This window comes from Ornithorhynchus anatinus, chromosome 7 (assembly GCF_004115215.2).
Source record: "Ornithorhynchus anatinus isolate Pmale09 chromosome 7, mOrnAna1.pri.v4, whole genome shotgun sequence".
Classification (NCBI taxonomy): domain Eukaryota; kingdom Metazoa; phylum Chordata; class Mammalia; order Monotremata; family Ornithorhynchidae; genus Ornithorhynchus; species Ornithorhynchus anatinus.
In genome coordinates this window covers 59,993,996-60,006,602 of record NC_041734.1, presented here as the reverse complement: position 1 = coordinate 60,006,602, position 12,607 = coordinate 59,993,996, and the positions used below count along the sequence as shown (strand labels likewise).

The 12,607-nt window shown below is 53.9% G+C and overlaps 1 protein-coding gene across 1 annotated transcript; it reads left to right on the top strand.

Annotated features, from left to right (window-relative positions):
* The first annotated feature begins 1,180 nt into the window (after positions 1-1,180).
* LOC114813293 (adhesion G protein-coupled receptor E2-like) lies at positions 1,181-12,556 on the top strand. Its single transcript, XM_029069653.2, has 7 exons — positions 1,181-1,287; positions 7,487-7,543; positions 7,871-7,999; positions 8,114-8,269; positions 11,031-11,165; positions 12,195-12,341; positions 12,498-12,556. The coding sequence occupies exons 1-7, from the start codon at positions 1,257-1,259 to the stop codon at positions 12,554-12,556; spliced, it is 714 nt and encodes a 237-aa protein (XP_028925486.1). The 5' UTR covers positions 1,181-1,256.
* The last annotated feature ends 51 nt before the right edge of the window (positions 12,557-12,607 follow it).

The following is a 12,607-nucleotide window of genomic DNA, read 5'->3' as shown; positions in this document are numbered from 1 at the left end:
CACCACTTGTCTGTCATATGACCTTGGGCAAGTCATTTAACTTCTCTGTGCCTCAGCTACCACATCTGTAAAATGGGGCCCCATGTGAGACAGGAACTGTGTCCAACCTGATTAGCTTGTATCTACCCCAGCGCTTAGTTCAGTAGCTGGCACATAATAAGAGCTTAACAAATACCATCTAAAAAAAAATATATATAAATAAATGTCCTAAAAAACCTAGAGCGAGCAGCCGGACAGGCTCGGCTCTCAAATCTGGGGACTGTTCTGCCAAATTCAGAATGTCTGACCCCCGTACACTAGGGGTGGAGTGGTTTGTGCAACTCTGTAGCTCCGGTGCAAGTTTTGCAACAGAATTAATCAAGAGGCAACTGAAGAATCCCAGCTGAAAGTTCATGGCTCAGCATCACCCCCTGACTCCCTGGCTCCATCCCCAGGAAAGGCAGTTTGTTACTACATTGATAATAATAATGATGGTATTTGTTCAGAGCTTACTATGTGCCAAGCATTGGTCAGATCAGAAAGTGCTTTCATGGGTTCCAAAATGGATAGGAAGGACTGGGCTGATGGGAGGAGAGGTCTCCAGGGTCATCTCCATAGCCTTGCTGTCTTGGGTCAGAGATTCCTCCCCCCACCCAAGAACCTGTGTCTTCCCTGATGAAACTCCCTGGATGGGGAAGGGATGATCTGCAGGGCAGGTTGGTGAGGGAGCAGGAGAGTGTGGCTACCACACTTTCGGGGCGGGGGGGTCACCACAGAGAAAACTTGGCACTTTGGGAACAGTGTCGAAAAAATGTCAGAACACCCAAGCACACACATTGTGTAGAGACCACACAACTGTGTTTGAGTGTGGTGAATTAAAAAAAGAGAAGGTATCGGTTTCCACTCTGTTTATATGTAAGGAGACGAGGGTTTCAAGTGTGTGGTTTATGCAAGGTTGTGTGTATATTAAAGCCAATATGACGTTCCTCATGCATTTGTTTTGCCTATGCAGTTCTCCCTCCCTCTCTCACTCTGGTTCTATTTCTCTTGTGCGCGCACACACACACACACACACACACATCCCCACACATCCACACTGCACTCTCTGGCTTCTCCAGCAGCCACCTAGCGAGTTCCGGGGAGGGATCTTGACAGCAGCCGCCCCTTCATAAAAGCTCAGTCACTGACAGCCCAACCCCTCACAGCCACTCACTCCCTGAGCTCAGCTTCCTGGAGTCAAGATCCCGATTCTTTCCCCTTGCTGCCAGACACGGAGCATGGAGCCCCAGCGCCACTGCTGCCTCCTGGGTGAGAATTTCTGGGAATGCCACTCCCCATGCTTTTGTGACCCCTAGAAGTGCTAGAGAGGAGGGTGAGAGGAGGCAGGGAGGGAGGGGAATCTTCTGCAGCCCCTAGACCCACACCAGTTCCTTTGCTCCTTGGAGCTGGGGGTGGCCGTGTGTGGGGAGGGGGAGGTCTGCCACTTTGGCTCGGATGGGGCGAGCTCCCTATCTGCTCTCTCCTCTGGGCCACAGGCACAGAAAGCAAAATAGAAAGCAGTTATTGGCAACTGACTATGCTGTCAGGGCCCTGCCCTGGACAAAGAATGAAACTGGCACTGAACACAAAACAGTTCCTGCCGCTCCCTTGGGCGGGAACACTCCATGTGGACACTGGTGCCTGGACCGGGGTTTTGGCTGGAGGAGCCTGGACTGGTGTAGTCATCGATCGAGTAATCATATTCACTGAGCAAGTACTGTGTGCAGAGCACTGCACTAAGAGATTGGGAGAGTATGGTCTAACAGAGTTGGTAAACACAGTTCCTGAGTGTAGCAAGGCTGGCAACGCCTGGATGACTCCACTGTCCCGATCTGGGCGGGAGGGGACTCTCCTAACTCTCCCCAAAGGTGCCGGGCTTTAAGGTTCTGTCCTGGGACACCATGGCTGGGTGGAGAGGGCAGGGTTGGAGACTGTGAATGGCTCGTGCCTCCTTTCCCTCTCTTTCCAGGGGCAGGAGGGTCTGTTCCCCACAGCCCTGGCTCCTCTGGTCTTTATTTGGGGATCAGGTGGGCTTGGAGTTGAGGTGGGATAAAAGGGAACCAGCCTTGCTGGTGACTTCTGGTTTGACACATCTTTTTAACTTCCCCCACCATCCTTCCTCACCCACCCAGCTCTCGGCCAGGGTATAGCTCCACCCATGGTTGTGTCCTAACCGTTATCAAGACCACATGGTTACTTAGGAACAAAGAAAACAAAGAGAGTGAAGAAACAGTCATTTGGACACAAACAGGGGCTGCCCCAACCACAGCGTTCTGCCTCACTGCCTCCCTCAGCTCCGCAGCCACCGGGTGGACAAGGAAGGTCTAAGGGGCAAGGATATCTGGGATTTGCCCCTAACTCCAAAAGAAACTGAATGATGAAAGCAGGTGAATGGGGAAGCCGGGTGCCTGGGCCCTGGCTCAGGAGGAGGTGGCTGGGGAGGGGCGGGGAGTGGAGGGGAGAATGGGCAGTGAGGCTGGCTGGAATAAGGGTCGGGACAGCCAGACCGCTGAGCTTTCTCCCCGTCTCAGGACTGGTGGTGAGGGAAGAGTGTGGTTCAAGTGAATAGGTGACTGGGAATAAGAGGTACTTGAATTTGGCTCAGTTGGGGTCTCAGCGGCTACATCTCTCTCCTCTGAGCAAGGCATTGAGCTTCTGGACTTGCAAAGGGCTTTGGGATCCTTGGCCAGGGTGTTCCAGGGAAAGATCTGAAAGTGACCTTAGGGTAGTCACTTTCCTCTGGTGGAGACACTCTCTCTTCTGTGGTGGAGACACTCTCTCTTCCCTGCTCCACTTTCCCTGGGGGCTGGTGAAAAAGAAGCCAGTAACCTTCCTGATCTGAGATGGGGATGGAGTTCTCATTGTTAGCCCTGATTCAGTGGCTACTGAAGATCCCCTGGGAGGGCCAGCTGGAAGGGAGACGTAAACCTTGCCCAAAGACAAGTTCCCAGAAGGGCATGCACATTGGTGTCGGCGCCACTCTCTTCTCCCAAGGACAGAGCAGAGGTAGAGAGCCCAAAGGCAGAGCTCTTAGCTCTCTGGGTGTCTAGAGGAAAATGCAACTTGGGGAGCAGCTGGGTTCAGAGGCCACCTCGACCAGCCCCTCATGCGGAAAGCAGTGGGAGGCTTCTGAGGGAAATGGGAACCAGATGTGCCTGGAGGGAGGGAGCGGCTTCTGTCCCGGCTTCTGTTTGTAGCTTTTCCAAATCAGTTCCCAGTCAGAGCCCGAGATCCCTAAAGGCATTAGGGGCTCCTGGAGGGAGCCAGAGAGAAGGAAGAGGCAGCACAGGCCCTGGGCAAAGTTCGGTGTTGACCCCCTGCACCTCAATTATCATGTTTGGGAGGCCCAAGAACAAGGGAACAGTGAGAATGGGACTGGGAGGAGAGAATGGGGGCTTAAAGCCCTTGGTGTTCCTGGGCCTTATAAAACATGTGCCTCGGGAAAGTTGAATTTCAAACTTGCTGGCTTTGATGCTCCTACTGGATGTGTTTTGATCGAAGTCCAGGCACTCTCTTCCTGACAGGAGGCCCTTCTGTAGTCCCATGAGAGGTGATGGACCCCCAAAGGACTGAGAATGGATCCCCTCTCAGAAAGAGGGCTAGTAACTGTATCCATCCTCTTACCTTGGGAAGCTGGCAACAGGATTCCTGGGTCCTTTTCCTTTTGGGGGTTCACTAAACTGGCCAGGAAGCGGGACCAATTTCTTCCCCTTGCCCCATTTCCCTCTCTGCCTACCCTGCTGACAGTCCAGGAGCATGGCAAGTATGGGACCGCCAATGGGAAATGAGTTCTTTTCAGCTCCTCTCCAAGTCTGATTCCCAGTGCATTGCTCTGGTGCCATTGGATTGTATCTGGAAGTTGTGTTTCTCTTTGCCTGGGTGGGGCTGGCCCCACATTTCCCTCCCTTTCTTTTTGTCCCTACTCTTTAGGACCCCACTGGAAATCCAGGGAGGCCCAGGAATGTTCCCCGGCCTGGACTGTGGTCCCCAGCTGCTCTCCACCTGCTCTGGGAGAGAGGGTGCCTGGCGGAGAATTTGGAACCTAGACAGGAAACCGGGAGAGGGAGGCCAGGAGAGCAAAGGAGAGGGAGATGAGTAGAGGCGTGGGAGGCAGGACGTGGAAATAGCGGGTAGGAGCGGGGAGGGAGAACAGGCCTCCGGGGCCCTCCGAGACTGGAAGGGTGACATGCTAGGTTCTGTGGGAGTCGAGTTCCAGAGCAGATGAGGTCTACGCCTCAGGGATGCAGGGCTATCGTGGATCCCTTCCTCTCTTCCATCTCCTTGAGAAGAGCCGCCACCTTCCACCTTCTGGCAGTGGGAAACTGAGTCACAGAAAGGGCATGGGTAATCTAAATGGGCACCTGGACAGTCAGTCTGGCCTCCCAGATTCTGGGGCTTTCACCTAACACACCCACAGCCTCTTCTGCAAAGGAAAATCCAGGACCACAGCTCAGTCTCCCTCAGCATCTCCTGTTACTGGGGTCACAAGCTCAGAATTCCCCTTCAAGAGTGAAACTCTTTGGGGGTTTACTCTGACGGGATCTGTGAATGATGATCCATGAGTGATTCAGCTATTCCATTCTATCCAGGAAATGACTCAATCTCTGTCCCCTCCCCCTCCCTTCTCTTTCCACTCGTTGCCCCCCTCCCCTGCCCTCAACATACCACTCTGTTATTATCTATCTCCTCTCTCCCCCGGTCCTCTCCCACTCCCCGTTAGCTGGCTTTGAGAACTCTCAGACCGCTCCGCTTGGGTTCTCCCTGAATCAAACTGAGGGTTTTCCCTCTCCCTTCTCCCTCCAGGGCAACCAGCTGTCAAGACTCTAATATTAATAGAGCATGGAGGCAAAATCAAAGCAGGAGGATGAAGTTCTGGGCACCCCAAGGAGAGAGCGGAGCTTGCAAGGCAGTGAATGGGAAACGCTCCTTGGGGCAGAGGACAGAGTAGGGAGCAGCACATATTGTGAGGGATTCTCCCGCAGAGAGGAATGGACTCAGGAGATCAGGGAACATGGACGATAAAACTGAGTGGGACAGAATGTGGAGTTTATGCAGGGAAGGGGGTATCTGGTTGAGACCGAGTCCAGGGAACCGGCTCCCTGTGCTTTCTGTTTCAGGGTTGCCCTGGGGTGACTTGGGCTCCATCATGAGACCAGATCACAACATTCAAGTGAGAATCATGGGCCAGGGAGCTTGCCAGCAAGAGTGTGCATGTCTGTTGGGGGAGGGAAATGGACGAGTATGAGACTTATGAGCCAGAGGCAAATCCTAGGCCCACTGTTTGGCAATGTGGGAATTTAAAAAATAATTTAAAACAAAAAACTGGACGGAACCCAATGAACCATACAAACATGAAAAACAAAATGGTGGCAGTTGGGATTGAGGTGGGGGCAGGGTGGAGGGGGGGTATGAATACTCACGAAGGCAGAGAAGCCTACAGTGCTCGGCATTGGCCTGGTAGCAGAGCCGCCAAGTCTGGAATTGCAACCAAAGGCCCCGCCCCCCAGTGCCAGCGCGGGGCGTGTCCCCCCGGGACTGCTTGGTCCCAGAGTCCATCCACAGAACAGCCCCCAGTGTCTCCATTGGCCAGTATGGGGCCTTTGGGAACACCAGTGCAGTTCTGACGACTGGACATTTGAGAAGAAAGTGGACGAGTGGCATTTTAGGGCCCTCCTGGTTTGGCAACGTGAAGCCAGCGAGCCTAGAATATTGGCCATGTTTCTGAGCATTTGTGACAGCACGACAGCTGTATGGAATCTAGGATGTTGCTTTCTTCTGCAGTGGAAGCTCATATTGCCCTCCATCTCCACTTTCTGCCTATCCCTCCTCAATATCTTCCTGTCACTGGCCTCTTCTGCCCAAGCCCTCCACCCTTGCCTTCCAATCATTAATTAATCGGTGGTATTTATTGAGTGCTTACTATGGACAAAGCACTGTACTAAGCACTTGGGAGAGTACAGTGTAACAGAGTTGGTAGAAACTTAAAGTGTAAAGAGGGAGAGAAACATGAAAATGAATTACAGATAGGGGAAATGGTGGAGTGTAAAGATACAGACATAACTACCATGGGGCTGAGGGGGCAGTGGCTATCAAGTGCTTAAAGATCCAAGTCGATGCAGAAGAGAGGAATGGAGGAAATGAGAGCTCAGTAGAGAAAGGCCTCTTGGAGGAGATGTGATTTTAGTAGGGTTTTGAATATGGGGAGAGTGGTGGTCTGTCACATATGAAGGGGAAGGGAGTTCCAGGACAGGGATGATGTGGGCAAGGTAGCTGTGGTGAGGTTTGAATGTGTGGGGAGGTGGGGGCTGGGTGCAAAACAGAAGTCATGGAAGGGAACTGTTCTGAGGAGAAGCCACAGGGTGAAATCAACCAGAAGAAACCCTGGGACCAAAAGGATTGAGGAATGCCTAATCCTTCTCCCATTTCCCACTCCATCCAATCTGTCTTCCTCCTCCCACCACTCACCTTCCCACCTAGCGTCCATATTATGTTTTTGACCATCTAGCCTGATGAGGAACCTCTTTTCCCAATCTCCTGGAAAGGGAATCTGAGGCCCAGAGAGGGTGGGGCTAGAGCCAAGTTCTAAGGTGAGCTGGGTTGCAACAATAGTGATCTGGCACGGACACTATAGTTAGAACTGGCCCAATCCTACAAAAACAAAAAACTACTTACCCAATCTAACCTGCAACTTTGCTGTGGATGCCCGGGGGGTCAGGTCAGGTGAATTGCAGACATTGTAGATCTCTGTGTACCTCCCTCGCTGTTCCTTTTCCTGGTATAATAGTAATAATTAATAATAATAATCATGGCATTCATTAAGCGCTTACCATGTGTCAGGCACTGTACTAAGCACTGAGGGACTCCGTATAGGCAGCTGAACTTCCCACCCTGTCGTCCTCCCCTCAGGGCAGAGCGGTATGGACTGGGATGAAGCCCGGAGGGGAAGGGCCAAGACAGGGCTAGGAGGGGGAGACAGGGTAGCCTCAAGCTGGGCCATGGCTCAGTCCCAACCAAAGCTTACCCAGGGCCTCCTGATGGCAAAGATGGCCACCTGTTCATTCATTCATTCATTCATTCATTCATTCATTCCTTCCTTCCTTCCTTCCTTCCTTCTTTCTTTCTTTCTTTCTTTCTATGCAGACCTTACCTTTTTCTAACCCATATTGCATCCTCACACCAACCTTGCTGCGGGTCCCCTTGGGTCAGGTAACTTGCTGGTGTGTAGGTCTTGACCCCCCAGGAATGCTGAGGTCCCTTGGGGATGGCGCTCTCTCTGCCCTAGGGTTACAATGCCCCCTGCTGGAAACTTTCTCCAGGAACTCAATGGGGAAATCCAGGTGATTCTGGCTTGGGACATGCGGAACCTGTCCCTTAAACTTGGGTCAGGGCTGCTTCTTGGGGTTGCCCTAAGACATGTGTCTGACTCAGGGCATCACTGTTTCACCCCTTCTGCCACTCTGGGTTTCAGGGCTCTGCATCCTACTGAGTCTGGCTGGAGTTACAGCCCAGAGGAGCCCAAATGAAGGTGAGTCTGCTCAAAGCCTGGCCATCCCTGGGGGAGGGAGGGACCATCCCTGGGTGAGCAAGGGACCCCCGGGTGAGGGAGGGACCTCCAGCCTGCAGTACCACTGCCCACACGGAAGGAGCCCCTGCCCCCAGCCTCTGCCCTACGGCCAGCTGGCAACACCCAAGCCTGCCCAACAGATGCTGTCCTAGGTCGGGTATCTGGCCCTCACTGAGAACACCCCAAGCTGTGCAATGGGGTGGGCCTGGACAGGGAGTACCCAACATGGGAATGGACTCAACGCAACAGGGCTGGCTGGATCCTGACCAGATTCTCAATTCTCTGCAGGTGGTAGTAACTGTCCCAAGTGCCCACAGCATGCCAGGTGTCTCAATAACACCTTCTGCGCCTGTGAACCAGGATTCAAGACTACAAATGGGAAGCAGATCTTCTCGGACCTACTGGAAGTATGCGAAGGTAAAGAATTCACCTTCTTATCTTCCCAGGACGGGGAGGTGAGGAGCCCTGTCTTGGTGGGAGATGAGATGGGCCCCTTTCGGACCGGAGTGTGAGTCCTCTGTCATGTTGCAGATATTAATGAGTGCGCAGGCCCCAATGGAGTGAGGTGTGGACCGAACGCAGACTGTAAGAATGTAGATGGAAGTTACAGCTGCAGCTGTGTCACCGGATTCACTCTGCCTTCTGGGGAGAAGGAATTCAAGAATTCGAGTGAGAACAAGTGCCAAGGTAAGACCTTCCCGTTCCCACCATCCAGAAGGGATTCCCACCATCAGAAGGGAGACACATCCAAGGGGCTGAGACATAAGCCTGTGTTTGGGTTTGGGTGGACACAGAGCCAAACCCAGCCACCCTAGACATGGTTAGCATGTTTCCCTTCCTTCCAAATGGCCAGTATCTACCCCAGTGCTTAGAACAGTGCTCGACACATAGTGAGCACTAAACAAGTAACATAATGATTAGTAGTAGTAGTAGTAGTAGGGGGTGAGGGTAAGAGCAAACCAGAAACCAGCCAAGCCTAGTATCACTAGCATCAATCGAGCATTCATGGTGGGCAGAGTACTATATTGGGGGCTTGAGAACAGATAATAAAAGTTAAAGATGTGGCCCCTGCCCTCAAAGACCTTACTCTCTCATGAGAGAGAGGAGAAAACAGAAATTGCCAAGGATACAGTAGGTACACAGTAAAATAGGTAGGCTGACTGGAGGAGGTCAAGGCTCAAGAAGAGAATGTCGATAAAGAGCAGGTTACGGTGATCCAAGGGAGAAAGTTATAGTCATCAAAGGCACTCAACAAATACTACAGTAGTAGTAATAGCATTCATTGAGTGTTCACTGGATGCAAGGCACAGTACTGAGCTCTTGGGAAAGTACAACAGAAGCATGAGACACATTCCATGTCCACAGGGAAAGTACACTCATCTGGGGGTGACAGACCTAAAAATATTGGCCAAAAGAGTAATCGAAATAAATTGACTACATAGTTAAACTATCCAGCCATCCACACATTCATACATACACGTCCATGCACATGGGGTGAGATGCAGCATGGCTTAGTGGAAAAAGAGCATGGACCCGGGAATCAAAGGACCTGGGTTCTAATCCCAGTTCCACCACTTGTCTGCCTGGTGACTTTGAGAAAATCACTTAACTTCTCTGTGCCTCAGTTCCCTCATCTGCAAAATGAGGATTCAACCCCTGCTACTTGGACTGTGAGCCCCATGTGGGACCTGATTATCTAGTATCTACCCCAGGGCTCAGTATAGTACATGACACACAGTAAGCACTTAACAAGTACCACAATTATTATCATTATCATTATAAAAATGCGTAAGTGCTAGAGGTGACTGTGAGCTCCTTGAGGGAAGGGATGGGTTCTTCCAACTCTGTGGTATTGGACTCTCCCAAGCGCTTAGGTCAATGTTGTGTAAACAGTGAGCGGCTCAATCGAGACCACTGATCAATTGATTGATTGATTGAGGTGACTGTTGGACCCGCTGCCTGGAGTCCAGAGCCCTCCTGCCCAGTTGTGCTTTGGGGTTGTAACAGCATCCGTAAGCTAGACTTTGAGGCTCCGGCTGAGTGGCAGCAGCTGAACTGGCACCCCGTCCTCTGGCTCCCCCAGCTTGGGTCATGGGGAGCACAGGTGAAGTCCTGCAAGACGGCAGACCCAGCCCGGCTGAATCCGTGGATTCCGTCTTGCCCCGGCCCTGGAGAGCAGCCTTCAGGAGGGCCGTTTCCCCAGGCCCCTCCCTCTGGGCCCCTCCAGCTGCCCTGGCTCCAAGACGACTCTTTACCCATGACCTGCAGCTGGGAGGTTCCAGTATCTCCCCACTTCCCTGCTGGGCCATCTGGAGAAGAGGGTTACCCCGTCAGCGGCTCAAGGAGCCCGGGAGGACACCTGACCATTAAGGGCCCGCTGGAGAGAAGCCAAGAAGCAGCTGCCCCGGGGAGGTGGAGACACCTGGAGGGCGGGGCCCACGACTCTGGTGGGTTGCCGATGCTGGGGCAACAGCAGCCGCTCCCTAGTGCTTGAGCAGTAAGACTCCATGAGGACGCCGGCTGAATCCTAGAGATTGTTCAGTCCCTCCCTTTCCGCTGGCCCAATCCAGCCCAGGGCCATCTTCAGTCTCCTCTGACCTGTAGATAGTCCCCCCTGAGCTCCCTCAGTTCACCGGGCACGACGCTTTGTCCCAACTGACTGGGACCCTCTGCCCTTCCCTCTGTCCTTCTCCCTCACACCAGGCCCCATTGGCTCCCCTGCTTGCTGGCTTTCTCCAGTCTGCACCTGATTCGAGAGAAGACTCACCCCATTCCAGACGGGATCTCGGAACCAAGCCAGATGTGAGCAGGGGAGCCCGGGGCTGGTGTCCGTCCCAGCCCTCACTGTCCCCAAGTCCCCTACCCAGGCTGCAACAATGCAGGGAAGGAAAGGCCAGAGATAGAAGATGGAATTTCCCCCTTCCCCCAGCTGTCGGGGTCACTTGCTGAGATCCCAAGCCATTCCTGGACTCAATGGGACTGCGACCCACCTGGGCTACCTGGGATGGGCAGTCAGCCAGAGCGACGAAGTGCTCAGCTCCCTCCTCGCTAGGACTGGGAATCCCCCAGCCTCAGGCCTAGAAGAAGCCACAAAGCCAGCTGGTAGAAGGCCCAAGTGTTACCTGCCTCGCCCTGGCCCGAACCCCACTGATCCGAGAGGAGATGATCCAACGCCGGTGGCCATCGCCTCGGGACTCCTGGCCTACCCAGCGCCATGGCGTGAGGAGGGTGACGGGAGAGTCGAGGACCATTTACAGGGGGTGGCGCCGCCCGGCCTGGTTCCCCAGAACCGTCCTGCTCGTGTCCTCTCCCACATCACGCAGATTCCTTCCCAGCGGCCAGATGATGCCGGGAGGCTCCAGACTGTTCAGCCGCCCCCTCCCACGGCCGTCTGTATGTGCGCCCAGCCGGAGTGTCACTCCTCACCCCCTGTCTCTTCCCCTTGCAGACGTGGATGAATGTCGGCACAACAGCTCGCTCTGTAAGCCCCATGGGGTCTGCATCAATGTCCCCGGGGATTACACCTGCACATGCCTGCCTGGCTTTGGGAAGAGCCAGAAGGACACATCCAAGATCTGCACAGGTACCTCCCCAGGGAGAAAGTGTCAATCAATCAATCAATCAATGGTATTTATCAAGCACTTACTGAGCACAGAACACTCTTCTAAGTGGTTGGGAGAGTACAATATACACCAGAGTTGGTAGCCACATTCCCTGCCCACAAGGAGCTTCCAGTCTTGATGGTAGACCCACCCATTTCTGTGGGAAGAGCCCAAGGACTCCCGGGGGCAGAACCCCATACTACCGCCCCTCCTGAGCTAGGAGAGGAAGTTTCGGTGCAGGGCTTTTTGGGACAGAGGCCCAGGCCCCACTTGACTGACCCCTACAGGGGCCCCAGCACCCACTGGGCCTCAGGCCTGAATGGTCCCGGCGGCCTTCACTGAGGCACACGAGCACTTCTCCGCCTGGCCACCGGGCATGTTCGGGAACCGAAACCGCGACTCTGGAAGAGGCCAAGGCACCAAGCAGTGCTCTTCTCTGTCTGCCTGGACTCGGCCCCAGAGGGGCAGAGGAAGAGGAAGAGGAACTGGGAAGAAACCACAGCTCCACTTTGAGGGAGCACGAGGAGAGGACTGGGGGTGCCTGATGAGCCACGGAGAAGAGACTGCCGAGGGGGCAAGCTTAGGTTGCTAGACCAAGGTGGCCTCTGGGACCTCCGTCCCAGAGCAGCATAGGTAGGATAGGGCCTGGCGAGGAGCCAGGGGTCTTCTGGGTCTGGGACCCTGGAGCCAACCCCCCGGCCTCAGACCACAGACCTGTAGGTCACTCTAGGCTTAACCATCTTGCTTCCCCTTCTTGATTTCTAATCGACCTCATGACTGGGATGGGAGCAAAGGACCGAGGAGGGACAATCTCATGGTTGGGGAGTGCCCTTATCCACACAGGGCCCTCACCCTCCTCCTGGGCCACAGAGAAGGGTCCCCTCTGCCTGCCTTCACCAGCTGCTGGGAGCACGGGGGTGTGAGCCTGGGTCACAAAGGGCAGCTCCCAGACAGGGGAACATAATCTCCCCAACATGGAGGTCCTGACCTCCCTGACTTTGTGTCCACAGATATAGATGAATGTCATGCTAAACGGTTTCCCTGCCACAACACTGCCAGCTGTACCAACACTGTGGGCAGTTTTAAGTGCCATTGTCCAAAAGGTTACATGCCTGTGCCCGACTCGAAGGACATGACACCGAACACCATCTGTCAAGGTAAGCAGGAGTATCCTGAGGCCAGATCGAGGACTTCCCTTGGCTGAGAATGAACAGGAGAGTCAGGCAGTCCTGCTTTCCCCTCATCCCACCTTCTGCCCCTATTCCTTACCCTCCAACCTCACTGACAACCCCCCTTCTCTATTTTCCTTGCAGGGATCTCCTCCTCCTGGATATTGCCCCCAGGAGTCAACAGCAAGGTGCGTAGGACCTGAGCCTGATGCTCAGGAAGTTCACCTTCTCCCACCCCCACTGTCTTCTTTCCC

Bases quoted from the DNA above. Each gene is read 5' to 3' on its own strand.
- LOC114813293 (XM_029069653.2), top strand. From the start codon at position 1,257: ATGGAGCCCCAGCGCCACTGCTGCCTCCTGG. The intron at 8,000-8,113 runs GTAAAGAATTCA...GTCATGTTGCAG, and splicing joins CCTACTGGAAGTATGCGAAG to ATATTAATGAGTGCGCAGGC. The intron at 11,166-12,194 runs GTACCTCCCCAG...TTGTGTCCACAG, and splicing joins CACATCCAAGATCTGCACAG to ATATAGATGAATGTCATGCT.